This window comes from Mesoplodon mirus, assembly GCF_964341445.2.
Source record: "Mesoplodon mirus genome assembly, chromosome: 16".
Lineage (NCBI taxonomy): Eukaryota > Metazoa > Chordata > Mammalia > Artiodactyla > Ziphiidae > Mesoplodon > Mesoplodon mirus.
Genome location: NC_138992.1, coordinates 42,753,771 through 42,774,594, shown reverse-complemented (window position 1 = coordinate 42,774,594; position 20,824 = coordinate 42,753,771). Strand labels below are relative to the sequence as shown.

Sequence of the window (20,824 nt, the reverse complement as noted above, 5' to 3'; positions counted from 1 at the left end):
GTTATTTTCAGTTTTGATAATGAGCATCATGGTAAGTAAATACCACCTATGATCTGGTTTATTATGTTTCATCAAAAATGTTGTTTTTTAAAAACTAAAATATTTCTTCTCTACAAAGAAAGTCACCATTAAAACTCAGGAATATTTTTAAAAATCCCTTAAAAGATAAGAAAGTAGCACACACACACATTAAGTAATGATTAGAATCATATAAATAATATATTCTTCCTTCATCTCAAAATCCATAGAGTAAAATATTGGCTGAAAGAGACAGAGACCAAAAGAAAGATGAATACAAAAGCATGCCTGCTTGTCTGTGTTCAACACAAAGGACATTAAATGAAAACAACTGGCATGCTGCCAAATTCCTATAGAGGCAAAGAGATTCAAATAAATTGATTTCACGCATCACACTGACCTGGGATCAGTGTGCAGTGCTACAATAAGCTCAAAGCTCCGTGTGGGGTAAAGCCCATTAATACTATCAGACCCCTCAAACATGACCAAGAAAAACTAAAAATATAGGCAAACGCTCTCAAACCCCAGCAGTTTTGTTTAAGAAAATAACTTTCTTCTTTTCCTAATAAAGATACCAATATTTGAGGGTGCACAGCATCAACTAAATTAAATGATTTTATTTTTAAATATCTAATAATACTATATCTAAAAATTGGTACCACATAAATATCCCATCCCATGATTCGAACATAAATACATACCACTTTGCAACAAGTTTCCTCTGTCATAACTGCTTCCCTGCTAATGTCCTTGCATCTTTCAGATGGCCAATTAATTTTTTTATATGACAAATATTGGGCCCTTCTTAGTATTTTCCTTAATGGCTTTTAAGAGCAAGCTCCTCAAGCTGGATACAACTCCTAACTGTCCCAAATCCACCCACTCCTCACAAAGACACACATAACAGAATTCTAGAAAAGTGAACATTGTGCATATTTTGGATATGCTTTAAAATACTGGGAGGAAACATAGCAGCGTTTTGCCTTTATCAGCTTCCAGCTAAGCTGGTGACTGTCCCTAAGGCATCATTTCTCCCCTGGCTACCCAAAAGAGACAGGCTTGTCTCCTGGTGACCCCTGCCTTGCTTCAGACTCATCACAGGGACCAGACTCTCTGGCACCACCTCAGGTCACTGTCTCTTACTGCCACGACTGTTCAATTTCATACAGTTCTTTGCTTTTTCTGCTTCCAAATTATATCCCCAAGAATCCAATGGACTCCATGCTTGTAAATTTAAAGTATGTGATTTCTGTTTTTCACTACTTTTTGGCTCAACCTGAGTCTAAACCCCGTATTTATATACACCCACTACTATCACAAAAAAGAAAAAACTAGGAGTAAATTCTTCAATGCCACATGAATCATAAAGAAAACTCAACAGTTATAAAATAGGCCAACACACACAATTATATACATACATGTACATATATATGTGTATATATACACGTGTGCACACATACATCATTTTTTAATTATGTATACCCACACACATAAGAAAGCAAGAGAGAGAAGAAACTCAACATGGTCTTTTTGATACATGATACTGAGGATCGGTATTTGCATATTATAACAAATAACGTGCATTAAACTTGTTTTAAAATGTGTCTTTGTCATGCATTTTTGCTCGCAATATGGATCTTCCATGCTGCAATGGTCCTCTGTGTCAGCAGCCCACAGAGATATGCCACATGACCAGGAGAGAATACTGTTGTAATGGGATAGGGGTGGGTAAAGACGATGACACAATGTATCCGCAATATATGCTCAAGTTTTAAAATCCAATATTCTTTTCAATTTGCAATCTGCACCCTATATATTTTTATCATACTGTCACTCCCCCCCGCAAAGAGATACATAAGGCAGAAAGCAGAGAATTATACCCTCTTTGAAACAAAGTGCTTTCTTCTGATGGAAGATGAGGAGAAAGCAATTCTAAAGCAAGGGTTGTTGTTGTTATTACTATGTTTGTTTCCTTTAAGATATTAACAACTTTCTTTCTATGCTGGACTTGAGAAATCTAATCAACCAAGATATGAGTTCTCAAAAAATTTATTTTTAGTAACAATAGTACACAGGTACAAAGACAGAAGCAGAGGTGAGAGATGTCTCAGTTACTTAATAAATTTTTGAACTCCTCGTCTTCTCTTTCAAATTTATGTCTCTCACTAATTACAGTAGAAGGACATCATAATATGAAGATGGAGGAATGAAAGGAAGAGAAATACAGACAGAAACCAAATCATGACTTAGGCTATCTCAAAGGAGCCTATAATTATACAGGGAATCGTTTCATTTTCTCTGGTCTTTCAAAAACAAAAACAAAACACGCTCATTTGCCAACGCCTTCTTGGGAACTTTAAGAAAAAGCCAGTAAGCCTTTGTAGGAACTGCAAGAGTAGAAGTTATGTGTGTGGAGGGGTGGGGACACCAGCAGCTATGTTTCCAGAACAATGGTCATGAAGGGTAAGTATTTTGCTACCGCCTTCTCCATGTAGTCAGGCAGGCAGTCACAGAACTTCAAAAATCCCCACCTAATCACTAAGAGTGCCAACCTGTATCACACAACGTCTGTGTTAACTCTGAATTATTTCTTAGAACAATTTATCTTTATTCATCTGTGCTTCTGCACAAGTCCACTAAAACTGAAACAGAGCTGGCTGCAGGAGGCATCAACTCTCTGGAACCCATAACGCAGGGCTCTCCTTAATCTTTAAATGTTGCAGACTTTAAGAAGTCACTTGCCAAACGGGAAACAGTGTACATTTTGCTGTTTTCCTAAAGTTAGACCTTTTTATTTTTAAACGTGCCTATGGACATGAATTCTGCTAAGGAAATGACATTCACCTACAAGTTTAAAAAAATATCCAAATCAAACAGAAGAAATAATAAATGGAAAAGCACTTTTTTCCCTCTTTAGTCAACAAACTGCTTCAGAAAATACCATCTCTAGTTGCAGTAAACACAGAAATCATGACATAGCTTTTACTCTTTAACTCCAAGTATTGCTCAGCTTATAACAGATGTGTTATGAAACATGGCAAGAAGCACAGCAACAAGAAAAGGGGTTAAAAAAAATTGGTACTTGATCATTTGCTATCTTCAGACCCAAAGCTATCAAACAAGGGCTCCCACAGCCAGGCTGACTGATCACCACCCAATCCCACATCCAAAGATTTCAAAGACAAATTTTTTAAATATATAATACAAATTCGTTATCAACAGGCACTAGAAGAAGAAATAAGGAAAAGAAAAGAAAAATCTTCACAAGTATAATTTATTAGGAAAAAAATAATAGATTGATTTTTGGCATGTAAGTAAATTGCAAAGTCAAAATATTTGTCTGTTCCTTACCTTGACAATATTCAAAGTTCCCTTTTTTCCGGCAGTCACCTATTACTAAACTCAGTGCTCTCCAAGTGTTTCTTTTGACAGATATCATTCTCCACCAATCGCTCTGCTAATTTCCTCTCTCCTTTTCTGACTGGGACAGATATTATGTTCACCAGCCCAGAGATCAATCTTTTCTATTGACAACAACAAAGGGAAAAAAAACGCATATATCACAACCAGTCTGAAGTATCACACCCATCTACTTACACGATAATACTAGGCCAGTTTTGTTTTGTTTAAGAAACAGGTACAAGCCCTTCTAAATTTTAGAAAAATCCAAAACAGAAAATATTTTCAGAGTTCCTGCAGTGACATGCCCTATAGGGCTCTTAATTCTCCAGTCATCTGACTCAAAGCTGGATACAACTCCTCTTTCCTTAAGTTGGGTCTAAAATATACATACATCAATACCTTAAAACAATGTGCTAGATTTTACCTGTTTTATTTTTTAAAAATTAAATAATCTATCAGATATGGTTTCTTTAGAAAATGCTTTGAGACACTGTGTTATTTATTTTATTTTTTGGAATTTTAAGTGCAAGTTAAATAGTGTTTCAAAACAAAGTGGTGTCAATATTGTTTTCACTGTTCTGAAATTCACACATTGCCATCATTAGCTAAAATAATCTGAAACAACTGTTAACGGTAACTAATAATCTTTATGCAACCAACCAGTTTGAAATTATTAGTAACAACAATTATTAGTGAAGCATTTTACCAAATAAACAAACTTCTACTACTTTCTTTTTTTCTTCTAAAGCAATCCAAATATTCTCATTTTTCCTGCTAGATTTGGCAGGTTTAGAATTCATTCATTCATTCCCAAACACCTACTATTACTACTACCACCACTATTATGAATAGAACAAGTATCACTATTTAGTTCTTATAACCTATGAAACATAAATCTAGCACAATCATATGCACAAAGTAATAACTCAATAAATGCAAAGGGATAGATTTATAAAAGCAGTCTCAAAAAATATTACTAAGGATGTTGCTACTGTTTTTTTAAGAGACCAAACTACTCCCTAGAAATTAAAACTGGTGAATATACATACTCTGATGTATATAAACAAGCAGTTTCTATTTTAAAAAAAGAAAAGCAATGCCCTTTATACACCATATTACGACTCTGCTATCATGCAATCAATGTATCTCATTCTTAACAGAGAAACTTAAACAGGGCCAAGGAGGGGAGACTAGAAGTAAATACATCTAAATGTCAAATATTATTCTTTCCAGAAAATGGAAATAGGGGTAATTTTCTACACAATTCTGGTATTTCCAATGTCTCTACACTGAGATTAAAAAAAAATATTTTGTAAATAGAGGATAAATAAGTATTATTGGGAAAAAGAAGAAAATGGATAATTTTCTTAGATTCAATCATGATTTTTGATAATATTTAGTGCCTCAACAACCATCCACAAAAGGCATCAGAGAGACTGATAGAGTCGAGTCTACCTGTGTGGGCCATAGTTAATAATCTCCATTAAACAAATGAAGGAGTCCAAGTACATACAAATCCCCTAGAGTCTAAATCTTTTTCTTCCTTCTCATGACTGCTAAATACAAGACTAATCTCTCGGTTTATTATCAAAAATGGTATAATCGATCTCAGTCTTGAGGCACATAAAATTACCATGTGGATAAACTTCCTTTATAAGATAAATTTCTCAATTATAAATGATCTCCTAATATAGAATATACTATTTCACTTTTTGACTTCACTTCTGTCTACTTTAATCAGAGTATCCTGAAGTGAATGGAGAAAAGTTGGCAGGAAAGATAGTATTACAAAATATTTTAAATGTACATGTTTATAAATTCTTAAATGTTAACATGGCATACAAATACACATTCAAGTAATACACAAGGTAAACCTCGAGTTACCCACTGATGATTTTCCTCACTCAACTATTTTTATATATGAAACATTATATCACAATCAATAGGATAACTCACCAAAAAAAAAGGAGTTAATGTTTAGATTTTTCAAAACAATGACTTTGGAGTATTATGTTTGTTCTTCATACCTCCAACACAATAAATGGTCTTCTGATATAAAATAATGATAAAATGAGTAACGGTAATGAGCACTATGAAATATACATCCAGATTATTTGTGATACTTATTCCACACTGAAGTCTGTATCACATGCAATCAAAAGTAAAATTTCTCTATCTTTAAAAATTGTTTTGTTCCAATCCTAAGCCCTCAAATTTGTAAAACCTCATTATGAGGGGAACATATACTGAGACCAGTTTAAAAGCTAAACTCTACCAAGAGGAGAATGCCTAAAACAATTTGTAGTTCTACAAGAGTGTTATTAAAAAGGCTCAACATGTTGTATTACCATGGAAATTGTGGAAAACAGACATTCCCAAACAAATATTACTTTTTCTCAATGGTATGAAGTAATGAAAACCACATGTGTAAATCTGCGATCTGTGCAGTAGTTCAAGCTGCAGCTAATAGAAAATACAGAAAGTGAACTCTGCTATATAAAGGATTTTTGTTACAGAAATATAATGTGAAAACCAGATGCAGACAGAAAACCTTAATCACAGATGGGAATGTAATCACTGGCATACTGAATACTTTTTTGATCAATCTTAACCATATGCGTAATGTATTTATTTTCTAAGGAATGCAATAACTTGAGAGAACCTTCTATTTGAATTCAGTTAACCTCGTATTTATAATGCTTTTATCTTACTCCCCCATCCCTTCAATGTGTACACTGAGCCAAGGTTTTAAAAGGAAGAGTTGCTGGCCTTGGCAAATCCTTCTTGTATCAGTTTATCTTTCAAAGTTTTAATAGGATGTAAAGACTACACACATCAGAATCGACCTCAAAAGCGATCAAGTGCCGTTCCCCATTACTGTGTTTCTCAATCACTGCCAGGAATCCCTTCACTGCCCAAACACATTTCTCTACAGAATTATATCAACATTTGGGGCAATTTTTCCTTTCGTAAATAAGATAGTTATTCCAAAAATGAGGCTTTAACACACCTCTTTTATCTACCAATGTGAACTGAATCAAACCTTTTCACAAAAACATCTTGTAATGTAAAGAATGTCCCTTTACTTTAATAAAAATACAATTAGTTTTTGGTTCCAAGGGGAATTACCACAAAAGGAATCTGTTACATCATACCTTACTTAGAAAACATTACCTTAATAAGCACAGTCCCTGACACTGGGTTGTAGCTTACCTTTGTCAAGACCTCCACAACCTTATTTGTAGGACAATTCTGAATCCCCCTGATTTGAAACAGTCAACAGAGCACCACCATGTAGGCCTCACTTTAGGACTACATTCAACTTCCAACAGGAAGTGACTGGGACACTATGTGATTTGGGGTGTCCCTAAACTTCAAGGCCCCAGCTGCACAAGTTTCCTTAAGCTTCTATGGCATATACTCATCCTGATTCTCCTTCCCTCTTCTAACTACTCATCCCCTAATATATGCATAGAAACAAACAGTCCTTATTCTGGCCTTATTCTGACATTCAAGACCCTCCATGATTTGGCACTAACCTACACCTTTCAGCCCCTGCTCCGTCCATGCCCTTACAGGGTACAGCTCTTCAGTGGATAAACTCCCATAGAATGCATCACCTCATCTTTATGGCTTTGTCCATTAACTCTTCCAGACTTAATGGCCAGCTCCTTTTCAACACTCAGGTTTCACTGAAGTGTAACCTCATAGACAGTCTTCCCTCCTCTCCAAAATAAAGTCTCACCACCACCGGCAGCATCCCCCACCATTCTCTCCAACATTGTTTTTTTAATTGTCTTCATTACATGTAACACTATGGGGAATAATCTTACAAATGTCTCTATTGCATGCCCCCCTAAACTGTAAGATCTATGAGAACAGGGGTCTTGTCTGTTTTGCTCATTACTCTATCCTCCATACTTAAAACTGTAGTTGGCACCTAAAAAGAATAAAACAAATGAACTCCATCTAATGGAATGCTATAAAGGCCCAATTCAATCCCTGTGACCTTCACAAACCTTTCCCTAACCACTCCTGGGGCCCACGATCATTCTCTCTTCTTTAAATTATAATAGCATTTATGGTCTATATCAGGCGGGGCAACTTTTACCTTCCAGACACTGTTCATATGAGCCCATTCCCACCAGTACTATACATACACAGGCCTGTATGGAAATCACCCAGGGCATCCAGGGCTATGAAGCCAGCCCTTCCTCCCATAGTAAGCAGTAGGATACCACAATTAAGAACTGCAGGCAGCATTAAGTCCATACAACCTCTAAGGTGTAAATGCACTCTAGTAGTTTTTATGCATAGACTTATCTCCCAACTGAGTTTATCCATTGAATTTCCTGTTCTGGAAAGAGATCCCATCTTATTCTCTTGCTGTCTTCAGACCTTACCTTGATGCAATATATTCATTTTGTTGTAACGGCCATGAGGGAAGGGGCCATGTTTATTCAACAGTCTTCATACCCAGTGTGTGGCTCACAGAAGGTGTTCACTCAGTACTGGCTGAGTGAACAAAGGAATAAATGATAACCGAATCACTATCTAGTTTTTCTTCAATCCTCTTCCTCTTATTGTGATAAAGCATTATTTTAAAATCCTTCAAGTATTATTTTAAAGATAAAAATTAAACAGAAGGCAGCTGACCAATCTATGAATTATTTTTAGTCAAACTGACAATGCAGGATGATCAAGGAGTTAACAAAGTAGGCAATTTAAAATAGTAAGAATAGTAAAATATCTCCTCTGTTACAGATATAATTGAATCTTCAATAAAATAAAATCTCCTAAAATGACTGTACCTTACCTACACTGACCACTTAGCTCACTGCATGCAGTTGGACTGGAATCTCAGGTCTTACACTTATTAGCTATTTGACCTTGAACAAGTCACTTAACCTTTCTAAGCTTTAGATGTAAATCTCTACAGTAGGATAATAATACCTAACTCAACGGGATGATATGAAGAGATAATACTTATAAAGTGCCTATCTTGCCCCTAGTGCAAGTGTTGTTTTATTCAATGTGCTCAGTTCCTACCAATCGAGAGTAGAAAGGAGGTAATAACTATTTTAATGTTATGATTTAAAGCATTAAAGCACTAGGTCACTACTCAAAAAACGACCTAGTGCAATCAAAACATTTTCTTTTCTGAAAGTCATTGCTGTACTATTAGTGATGAAAGTAAGTATGCTCAGTCAACAATCCCAAAATACGTGGAAGTAAGGTGCAGGTCCTAAACCATTTTGCAGTGGAAAAAAATAAAGAACCACAAGCTAATGGTTTGTGATTAAATTTTTTCCTCATCTAATTTCATCTGTGGAAGAGCACCTCTAGAGAATAAGAGAAGAGAGAACCAATTATTTCCAAAGACTGGTTTCTCCAAATAAAGGCATCTGTTCCATGCCGGCAACTTTCACATGAAAGAAAAACGAGACTTTGAAAGTATCTGTATTCATGGTTGATGGCCACATGTCTCAAAAAACGAAAAAAAAAACAAACAAAAAAAACCACTACGATTATCCAACTGCAAATATTGTCTGGTTGCTGCTGCTTCTTATCAGCTGATATCTCTCTCTCCTCTTTCTTCCCTCTCTTTTCTCCCTCCCTCTCCCTGCCTCAGAAACTTGTAAAGCTATGATTTTTTTTGTACTCTAAACAGTAACTTTTCAAAGTACAGTGAGAAGTCTTGATAATTTTCCATTTTAACTTTAGTATAATTCCCACCTGCAGCCTGTGTGGCTGGCCCTGTCCATGGGGAAAAAATGGGGTGGTAGGATTTGAAGACTTCCAGGAGAGTGGTACAGAGCCCTGGAATAGAGAAGCCTGGGAGTAAGAAAATCTGGGTTCAGACCTCACCCCACAACCCATGCAGGGCGACGTTGGGCAAGTGAGGAAGCCTCTAGGAGTGATTTACAAATGAGCTCACTCCCAGGTGAGTATAAAGTAAGGCAACATGTGAACCTCACTCCACGAAGGCATCTACCGTGCCTCCTCCCCACACATATCTATCTGAAAGTGTTCGGCCACTTGCACTGAGGAACTAAAGGCTGCCCTTCTGAAACCATCTCTTGGAATTGTTACCTGGAAGCAAAGACAGTAAGATGCTTCACCCACTTTGGCGTTCAGCCACAGAATCTTAGGGTGAGACAGACCTGTCATTCTATCCAGTGCCATTCCTAGTTTTAAGGCTGGTTCATCAAGCAACAGCTGGAATCCCACACAATATCAGAGAAAAGACAAGACTGGTGAGTAAAGAGGGAGTGGGAGAGGGGACTGGAGAGGAGTACTAGCAAGAAGTGTTCAGCCTGGGGTCTGCCCAGAAAACAGACATGACAACCAAAAGAGGGACGGGAGCCCCTGGCACCTAAAGGATCACTTGGGGGCATGGGAGAGGGAGAGCTGGGAGTCACAAAAATGGTCCTTGTTGGGGTCCTGATCCAAGGGACAGTTCCAGCTCATAAATATGTCCATGCATACAGTATTTTGCTTACAATTTCAGGGATCTCATCCTTGACAAAAAGTACATTTGTGAGCCATAGGGAGAAAAATAAATAAAACAGGTTAAGATGTGCACTTATGAACATGCAAGTGACTTGACCACTTCAATTTACCCAGGGCTGCTGTACATGTGGGTGTTTTTTTGTTTGCTGAAACTTAAAGCTAAAATATGGTGGCAATAAATTGGACATTCTGTGATAACAGAACACAATAAAAAGGGATCAAGTGGGGAAAGGGACTGGGAAAGAAATGACATGCTCTTGAAACCAAAGATTTCATTTTGGTCTTAGCAATGAAATATTTGAGGACAGTATTAAGTAAATAACATGAGCTTTCACCAAATATTTAATAAAGCATCGAAAAGTACCCCAACTATTCCAGACTCCTACTTTCAAGGAGCTTACAAATCAGCAGAGAAGTCTGAATCACATGGATAGCAGCAAAATGCTAGATGTGATAAATTCTATCTTTGAAGAAGAGAGGTCATGAAAACTTGAATAGTTTCATTAACAACTCAGGAGAGGATAAAGTGGGTTCCCTGCAGAAACAGCTCTCAATTAAGGCTGAGGTGAGAAAGGTCTAGCAAATCAGGGGCATTGTCTGACTTGAACATCTCTATATCCCCAGGCATTAAACAGGACTAGACTCTCCATTAAGAATTTGCTGAGTGAAGGTGACTGAAAAGGAACAGCCATAGAGAGGAGAAGATCCTACAGGGGGGCTTCCAGAAGAGAGCAGTGGACAGTTCAGAAGTGGTCAAGTCAGATGCCTAGCACAAGCAAGCCTTTCTGAAATGATATTGTGCTTTGTACATACCATCTCATGCAATCCACATGACAACCTTATGGGTCATGTCATTATTATCCAGATGAGAATTATTTCCAGATGAAGAGTAGGAGATTCAACAAGTGGCAAAGCACTGGGGAGTTGGGTCTCTTCACCACGTCACTTGACTGCCTTCTAGCAGAGAAGAGAACATAATCACCTTCCCCCAGAAGGGCAGAATCCCAGAACGATTCATCCCAACCTGATGCTACCGTCTCTAACTTTGCAGTGAATGAAACAGGTACGAGATTTGCAAAAAGACCCAGAGGACCAACAGACGTGAAATAAAAATTCTCCTTCCAACCACCAATGCCTGAGCCCCACTTTCTTCCCATAAAGCAACTACTATTGTCAGATTCATATGCATAAGTAGAAGTTTATGCACTTTTTGTATACATGTAGCACACTATATACATTGCTCCCTGCTTTTTTCATTTCACAATATATCTCAGGAATGATTCCATATCAACATACATAAATCGGTCTCATCCTTTTAAAAACTACAGATTGGCTACAGAAGAAGGAAGTCTTAAAAAATCCAATTCTGAGAGATTTTTATCCACACATTCTGAATTTAAAGTTCAAAGAGTAAAAAGAATTCCCAGTGTTTTCAAATTAAATGATACTAAACAAATCAAGGTGAAAGTCCCTGAAATAATATTATATTGGTGAACCATAGCCTAAAAGTCCTACATTTTGTTGTTGTTGTTTCTTCCAATAACTAAAATTCCTTAAATAAGGGAGACAATTAACAGCGAGTAATTTAGTAAGAATTGAATACTGCCCATTAACATATAAAAGGGATTTCTTTACTTTTCTAATATGAGGCCTCCATTTTAAAACAAAAAATTGTGATATCACACATGATAGTATTTTGTTTACAGTCTGATTGTAAAATACATAAAGACAAGTTTCTATTAATTTCAGTAATATTTTAATGCATTTTTGTTCATTTAATTTAAAGTGTATTTGAAAAATGTCATTGTGTGAAAAAGTATTTGGTCTGCAGACAATGCTTGTGCTACTGAATGAATGAACGTAGGTTCAAAAGCCCCTTGAAACTCACTGCTCCCCACCCCTCAAGAGTACTGAGCCCAGAGTCTGGGACACACTGCTGTAGAAGAACAGCCTCTGCCCTCCCATCAACTCCTCCTTGACTCCTTATTCTCTGGTCCCTGCCTTCTCTCCTCTACATAATATTAGAATTGAAAGAAATTTTTATAAATTATTCCCTAAACAAAAGTCCAATGTTTGAAACATGTAAAACAGGCTGCTCTGGTGGAAAGTTAAGGGTCCAGACCCAGCCCTCCTGACCACTTTTTATTCTCCCACGTGGCCCAAAGTTACCAGCAAAATGAAAGGAAACTCAAAACAGTTTGAAATCCATGCAAGGAGCCAAAGCATAGGAGGGAGCCAAGTCCCAGGGCAATCAATAATCAATCCTCCATGAAACCAGTACCCTTTAAGGAAAACCTATCAGGTAACAGCCCCATCAACATTTCCCAAAAATACCTGGATCATGAGAACCCCTGGAGCAGGGATACACAATTGGGTTCTGAGGCTCCTTTCTGGAGGCTGTGATTCTATGAGTCCAGGAGGGGTAAGGAAGCTGCCCCTTAGACATTGAAGCAATGCCCAAATTCTGGTGAGCTATGTGCACTGGACATCTAATCTGAGCTGTCATCACTTCCTCCTCTCTAAATCCACTCGATATCCAAGTACTAATTATTTTTCCTTTGCAATGTCTCTGGCAGCTGCCTATTCCTTCTTGTCCCACAAACCCACTTCTGGCCATCCTTCTATAGTATCTAAACTAAACTACTGTGAAACAAGTTCCCTACCTGGCCTCAGTCTTCCCCCATTCCAACCCATCTGGCCCACTGCAATCAGACCAACTCTTCAGAAACACAACTTTAACTGGGTCCATGGTTTCCTGTTGCCTGGTACAATTTTTTTTTTTTTTTTACTTTGGTTTTATTAAGATTTATTTTACCATGGCATCCTTTGTTCAAAAGAAGTCCAACTAGAAAATCTAATATCTAAAGCAATTTGTTATAAAGAACAGAACTATTCTGTTTTCACAGTGCTGAGAGGATAAACGAAAGGGCCTGAACCCAATCTGGGCACACTCTATGCCACCTCCCAACCCTAAGGGGTCCCATAGGACACAGTTTTTTACACTTCTGGCTTACTCAGAAGATAAAGCTTAATCAAATGCCTTATGATCTTTCTGTTTATTTCCCAATAATCACCCAAGGGTCCTTTTTGCTGTATCTGCATGTTAATTTACTCTCTCTCTACCCTCTACTCACCCTACCCCAGACAACTCGCTTCTCCCAAAACCTTTTCCAGTCTCCATTCCTGACTTATAACTGCCCACAACCCCATTACAATAATGTTGCCTTGATAAATCCTACCTGTCTTAAGACAAGCTGAAATTCCAACTCACTCCACCTCTAAAATCTCATTTACTATATTCAAGCCTCTTCATCTTTTGTAGCTATTTAATTTGTCCTGAGCAGGTTTATCATTCAATGGGAACTAAGCTTACTACCTGTTCTGTGCCTCCATCTAACACACTGCTTTACACATAGTAGGCACTCATTAAATATTTATTAATTTACTTCAGATTTACAACCAACAGCAAAAATCTTAATTTTCTTTCAAATATTCTAAAAGGTTTCATTACCAAGGCTACCCAAAGAACATATGCCTTTCTTTTAAAATAGTCAAATTAGCTTTAATGGGTTGCTCATTTTATTACTTTTCATTTATATTTTCCTCTGATATTTTATACCCGCTTTCTCTAGCCAACTCAAAGCTTGACTTGGACAAGTCAATGGAGACTGATCACATTTACTTTCCATTTAGACCTGAATATCAGGTCTAAATGCACCTACCTACCCTTATTTAAACAAAGGATTCGAATTCATTGTCCACATTTGTTTCCCATCAGAGGTCAAATGTGGATCTCATTTCTAAATAAATCTAGCTAAAGATGAGAATGAAAATGTGTGACAGGTAGGCAAAGGGGTTGGGCAATAAAGAATACTTGCCTGACACATGATAAAAGTTACAGAATCCTAACATCACTCAAAAAGAACACATTCACAGGAAAGGATTACTATGTCAGTCTGATAAACATCACAGTTCCAGTCCCAATATCATCTGCTGTTCTTCCCAGCTGTGTTTGCTTATCACTGTGTACATAACATATGCATAGATTCAGAAAATAAACTAGCAGTGTTTCATGACCTGTCTTACAGCTCACATATTCCTATATCTTGAGGTTAGGGGAGGGAGTATATAGTATATCTAGTTTTAACAAAATAGAGCAACCAGCTTCCTAAGACTTTGTATTTAAAGCACAACTTGCACCATGCTTACCATATTCACTGGGAGATGACTTCCCAATTTCTAATATTCCGCTTGCCAAACTGGATGTGCATTTGAAATGCTCTCAGCAATGCTGCTGTGGTAGTTCCCTGGCACAACCCTATGCCAGCCTTCGCAGGTACCATAATCTATCTACTTCAGCGTCACCAGGTGCACTCCCCACAAGGTCTAGTGGAAGGGGTGTCCCAAACCCTCTAACATCTTTCAGCTAGTTTTCTCTCCTGGTGATCCAATAGACCTGGCCACAGCTAGCTCATCACCACTCTGGCAATATTTCTTCTCCTATTATTAGGGGCCCCCTAGCTCTTGAGAGCTTATCTTTAGACAAACTGCCATTACACATCATGGTAATATTTTCTCTGTTATTTCTCTGATTCAATCCAGTCAAGTCAGGTACCAACTAAGAGTTCACTGCATACATACTTTTAAGACATTCATCTTTGTGGCAAAGAACTTCAATTTGGCCTCCCACCAAACTTCGAATGCCACTGCAAAAACTTTCTATAACCTATGAAGCCACAGTGATTCCTGTGGTTTCCGTTTCTAGTGACACATGAAAGTAATGTAACTTGCATGTCCTTCCTAGTAAACAGTAGAAGTTTCTACTGTCATCCTGGGTGATGACAAAGGGCTTACCTTAATCAAATCAGAAGTATAAAAATGTAATAGTTCCCAAGTTCCAAAGAAATCCAGCCTGGGTTCACTATTAATAATTTCACAAATTAGGATTAAACTTTTAATAATGTCTATATTTTTTCAAAATGAAAGTACAAAAATCAAAGTGTTATTGGTAATAATTGGGCTCTTAACTACTTTTTAGAAGCAATAGCAGACTGTTCTTTAGACAACAGACAGTTTTCTGGTCTTTCTTACTTAACATCTGATTCTAGCCAAATGATAATGTGCCCCATTGGTTTAAATAAGCTATTACTTACCAGGTTCTCTCCAAAAATGGTTTAAAGAGGTCATTTTCTAAATTTCCAAGTGACTTAGGTCCAAACCTCGAGACTGTGGAAAGTCTGGTAAGCACAATCAATCACCACCACGCTTTAGCCTCTAGCCCCTCACTCCTGCCCCCAGGCACCAAGTTCACCTTGTCTAGCAACCCTGAGGGAAAAGCATAAAGGCTATTTTCTTTGAGCAAGACCTAAAATCTTTAGTTCCTTCTCACTGCATAAACAGATTCTTCCCTCCATCATTCACTTCTGAAAAAAGTACAGTAACAACTAAGATTTCTGACAATCATCCTAGATCCAGGACGGCTATGGAAAAATTGACTCACTATTCCCCATACCCCTTCTTCACAATGAAGAATAGTGGGGAGATAATGATGTTCCACACTGATTCTATTTCCCAATTATATGCAGATTAGTAGTGCCCCCAACTCAGAATTAAAAATATAAATGAGGATTTTTTCATTCTCCTAACCATGGGAAATTCCTGAAAGCCTACTCCTAATATCCTATATAGTCTTGTACGTAGGACAGTCGGGAAGCCTAATGATCAATGAGTCTATCATTTTGCTCCTGAAGAATGCACCTGAGGGCTGGAGTGCACCCCATGCCACCCAGCAAGTCAGTGACTGAACTGGAAAGGGAACTCCAGTTTTCCTATTAGGGGAATACACACATACTAGATCCTTCTTTTTATAATTGAATAGTTTACACCAGGGGTCCCCAACCCTGTTAGGAACCGGGCCACACACAGCAGGAGGTGAGGGGTGGGTGAGTGAGCAAAGCTTCCTCTGCCACTCCCCATCGCTCCCCCATTGCTCGCTTTACCGCCTGAACCTTTCCCCCCACCCGCACGCCCGGTCCATGGAAAGACTGACTTCCACGAAACCGGTCCCTGGTGCCCAAAAAGGTTGGGGACCACTGCTTTACATTACATAATCAAACTCAAGATGGTACAGAATCCCTCTCCTCTTAGAAGTGACTAGGAAGTGGACCTAGCCAACTGGGAGATTCCGAGATCAAGATATAGAGTGACCAAACCGACTGGGATGGGACAAGCCTCAGGGACTAAGGACACTGGGCAGAAGAGCACTCTGGAGTGCTGAATGAGATCAACAGAGGGAACAGGCCTCAAGGCCTCAGTGTCGTGTAGGAAGGTGGTATTCTGATGGGAGAATAGAATTTAGTAATGGAAAAGCCTGGATTAGGAGGCACTGAGGGATACAAAGTGGCATGCATTTGGGCATATCCAAGGATATCTGCTGGCCAGTAGCCAACTGTGATTCCTAGGTTGGGGGCGAGGGCAAATGTAAAGAAAACAGTGGATGCATAGTTCATAACTGCTAAGGAACACGTTAAGCCAGATATTCAGAGAACATGGCTCTAATTATTAGAACTTGGGAACAAAGCAGGTAATTAATTTGGGGAACACCGGGAAACCACAGTTTTCTAAACTGGAGCAAAAGGTCAAACCAGAAGAACTACTAAAAGAGTAATGGACTAGAGCTCTTTGAAATGAAGAAAGTGAAATGCTGGTTAATCATTTACTTAAAATCAGTGATGACAATGTACATGAAGGTTAATGCCAGGCTCACAGTAGGTCTCTAACATTTGTCCACTCCTCTACTTTCTCCCAAGTCCAACAACTAGGTGGCAGCCCTTGAATGCCCAGAGCACATTCAGTAGTCTATGCCCAAGGTGTTAAAAGATTGATGAATCTAGTCAATCACATTCCCTAAGGCACTTGGAGGTGTTGAGATCGCTGGACAAACAATGGGAAAACTTTACATGTGTGCCCTCCACATTCAACAAGATCTATATCCTAGAGGCCCCATTCACCCAAATACTGATTTGCCTTAGGGACCTTGATCAATGTGAAGCCCACAAAAACAAACCCCTACTTCATGAGTTACATTATACAGGTAACCTCAATCAGAACTATCAAAGCAGAGGGATTTTAAGTAGGTCTCTTACAGTCACTGAAAATGTTAGTGGTTCTAAGCAAGATTGATGGTTTAAAACTTTTTCAAACAAGAGGGTCTCATACCTTAAACCTCAACCACGGGGCATTACTTTTGCAGTGGTTCTGATATCAAAGCCTGAACATCACTTGACAAAGTATGAACATTCTGAAAAGAATCACAAGAAGCTCTTCCCTGTTCAAGCCACATAAGGCACTGAGGCTTAAAGGTTGATTGTGGCTTCAGCACAAAAAACAACTCACTAGAAGATCACATACCAAATGATGGGATTGTGTCTGTGAAATAAACTTTCTTCACTGATATGTGATCCAGTGTCATTTCTCCAAAGCGGCAAAGTGCTTGGTGCTATACCAGAGAATATACCCACCAAGGAATATACCCAGATCTCTGAAAGATATGCCACAATTTGGCTTCAAATTGGAAATTACATTCTTTATAAGCACTATTCTTTAGTTGGTTAAATACAAGTAATCACAAGTACACACAATGTTGTTCTTCAAACTACCTCTTCTTTTGACTGGTGTTTCAGAAGAAACATTGCATTTGTTAATATCAAATATGCTAATGTGTCAGTGTCTGTCTTCTCTTTTATCCACTCTGGAGATATTCTGAGCTTATCTCCGAAGACTGTGTCTGGCAATTCAAGTGTGAAGCTACAAGCTACATAGTCTCTAATTGATCCAAAGCAGTGATCATGTCTCACCCTAGACAAATTACTATAGCCACAAGTCCACCGAACTGCAATTGTGGATGGAGTCAATATTGAACCTGATCCAAATTTCACCAGTCTTCCTTCTACCTTAATTCTCTATGTCCAGTTTTACATGGATAGCATTGCCATTCATTTTCTTTTTGTAGGAATGAAGTATTTTCTTTATTATGATTATTCATGTTAGAGTTCTCTTTTTAATACTGGATGATTATTTTTTTAAAACATGCCTTTCCTAGAAATATCACTAGTAAAATGCATCCAATTTTTCTCTAATGTGGTGCTTTCCCTGTCCATAAAACTTATTTGATTAGCAGTACTATAGAAGCTAAGGCTTTTGTACGCAGGCACTCAAGCATAATTTAATCATTTTATTTAAGCATGAAAAAAAATTATTCTGAAAGCCCTGTTAGGTAAAATATCCCTGATTGGTTTAAACTTAGATTTGCAGGTATATTAAGGGTGAAATAAATCACAGAATGCCCAGTATGCAATGGAATAGTGTTAACTTTGTTATAATAGTCAGCGGTAAGTTAAAAATTGTAGTATTAGAGAATGTAAGGAATAACTATCATTATAAATAACTGCATTTAAACAGATGATTTTAAAATAAATTTTGTTTTATGCGAAACCATTTTATATTACAAGGATTTTCACCCATGGAAACCTCTTTCATAGTCAAATGAGATGAGGTCCTAATTGCATAATACCATTTATCTGCTGAGGATAAAAGTGCCAACAAATGAAAATGCACATTAGGCAAGAGATCGTCAGAATAGAAAATTGTCTTTTTTATTTTTTTTTTATTTTTTTGTTTTTTTGTTTTTAAATAACCCACTCACATTAACGAAAGACTGCAGTAGCTTCCAAATTATAGGTTGTTATTTTTAGTGGAAGTAGTTCAATATTCATATTGGAGCAGATGTAGCAGTTTAACAAAACAGCTCTTCAATTCCTGCACAAATTGAAAACAGGAAAACTGATTGCATTTTCTCTTATCACTTTCCTTTTCTGAATTGACACTTTTGGCCTTCTGAAAATTTACACATGGCTTTCATCTCAACAGCACCTGCTGATCAAACAGAAACCTAACATTTTCATGAAAATGGTATAAAGAACTAGTTTTGTTCTAAACGCTGGAAAGGGCATAAGTTGCCTACTAGATAGCAACAACTGCTGGGTATAAGGCATATTCATAATAGTTTTATATTTTCATTAAGCTTTAAAAAAATACATTAAGTTCCTTCTATTTTTTCCATGTTCACTTTTGTATGATTCAAATTTCTTTGACTCAATGTCTGCCTATTACTTAGTTTTATCATGCAGCGACTATGCAAAATGTGTAAAAGGGTAGCTTACACTAAGATACGGAATACTTAGTATTTTCTCTGCCACTGCTTGGAATACACATATTTATCTATACATATTGCTGTCTATCCAGGCACATGGGTGTAAAATACACACATCCCATTGTCTTATTCCACCCACAAAAAAAAAAGCAAACAAAGTCAGGCCCTATTTTTGAAGGGGCCTTACAAATTCTTTTATCAGATACAGGTTTAGCAGGTGCTTGAATGTTTGAGGATCCCCAACTGGGGAAAAATGGTTGTCACCTGAGCACAGGCCGGTAACGCTCTACCAACCACTCAGTGTAAATATCTCTGGGAAGGTAAAGGTAAATCTTGAAAATGGGTATCCTTATATGTAAAATACAAGATTGATAGCTAAGTAGCTTCCCAGATTTTTAAATAAAAGTCTATCACATATTTATCTGTTACACCTAATTCTAAGTAAAATTAAAGATGTTCCTAAGACATGCTCTCTGTCAGTTTCCTAGCAAAAGGGCTCTACCCCTCTGAAGGATTCCAAGTGTCCATTCCCTTTCTGCCTGGGTGACAAGGTAACCTCAGGCAGAAATGACATACAGTAATATATGTACCACTCTGGCAAGTTGGCCTGTGAATTGCGGTGGTTCATCATGCTCACTGAGGCAGCAGCAAACCTGAAATGTCAGTATGTTCAGTCAATGGAAGTGAAATCACGGGACTCTATTGTCTTACCCAATCGATCTGCTGTTGTCAACAAGGAAACATGCCCCCCTGGCTTTAAACAAATTTTAATTAGGCTCTTAGTTGCTGGTTCATATTTACCTATGAAAACACTTATCTTGACTATGTGTAGGAAGCAAAACAATTGTTTTTCCCACTTTTATCCATTTTAACTACCTTCTAAAGTTAATACTATCATTTTTAAGTGCACTCATGAGTGTATTAAACATTTTTTTAATTAAACAGTTTTATTAGACATTTAAAAATTATTTTTCCTTTACACCAACTCCAAGGGGAAAAAAATCCCATGGTTCAAATCCAAAACACAAATCTACCTAACAACTTGATTTCTTTTTCCCTCTAGACCTAGTTGAAAGCATACTATAAAATCAACTAATTCCATATTAAAAGTAGGTTTCATTTGCTTTTCTCACTCATTCAAGTACCACCATTAGCATCAATTCACCACCCATTCAAAACATGTCACACAAAACCAAACACAAATGATCAATTCCAAAAGAAAAGCCTCTACCAATTTTGCTCAGTTTATCAATCTTACAAATAAGGGGTACATGAAACTCCTGTTATATGGGGGATGGTGCGAAGAGGGGCAGGAGGTGGGGGTGAAAAGAAAATAAGGCATTTAAGCCATTCAAATCTGCCTAAGTTCTACAGTCCTTCCCTGCACCAGAAGGGAGACAGTCTCACCTCACAATAAAAACAAAAATGAACTAATCAAGTTGTTAAGCAGCTTTTTCTCTCCCCTCTTCATCTAAAGGCTTCAGCATCCCGTCAATAAATAATCTATTGTTCCCCCTTTATCCAGTCTCTTTAAACCTATTCAGAATGGCAAAACTAAACCCAATTAAAGATAAGGCCCTCCGGTAATCTCACCTCCGTGAGTCCTGTCTGGATAGCAGAGGTGATGGGAGATAGCGGCCAGGCCAGGGCTGATGCCTCCTCCTCACCACACACAACAAA

The 20,824-nt window shown here is 37.7% G+C and overlaps 1 protein-coding gene across 5 annotated transcripts in view; it reads right to left on the bottom strand.

Annotated features, from left to right (window-relative positions):
• The window catches only part of RUNX1T1 (RUNX1 partner transcriptional co-repressor 1), a 135,405-nt gene that overhangs the window by 106,312 nt on the left and 8,269 nt on the right, over window positions 1-20,824 (bottom strand). The window contains exon 2 of one of the 5 annotated variants that reach the window (XM_082601508.1): window positions 3,370-3,542. The exons of 3 other annotated variants lie outside the window; for them this stretch is intronic. In XM_082601508.1, coding sequence (XP_082457634.1) covers window positions 3,370-3,457 — 88 coding nt within the window. In that variant the 5' untranslated portion in view covers window positions 3,458-3,542. Of the gene's footprint in view, window positions 1-3,369; window positions 3,543-18,637; window positions 19,139-20,824 lie in introns of those variants that run through there. One more of the 5 variants, XM_082601512.1, reaches the window with a different exon arrangement.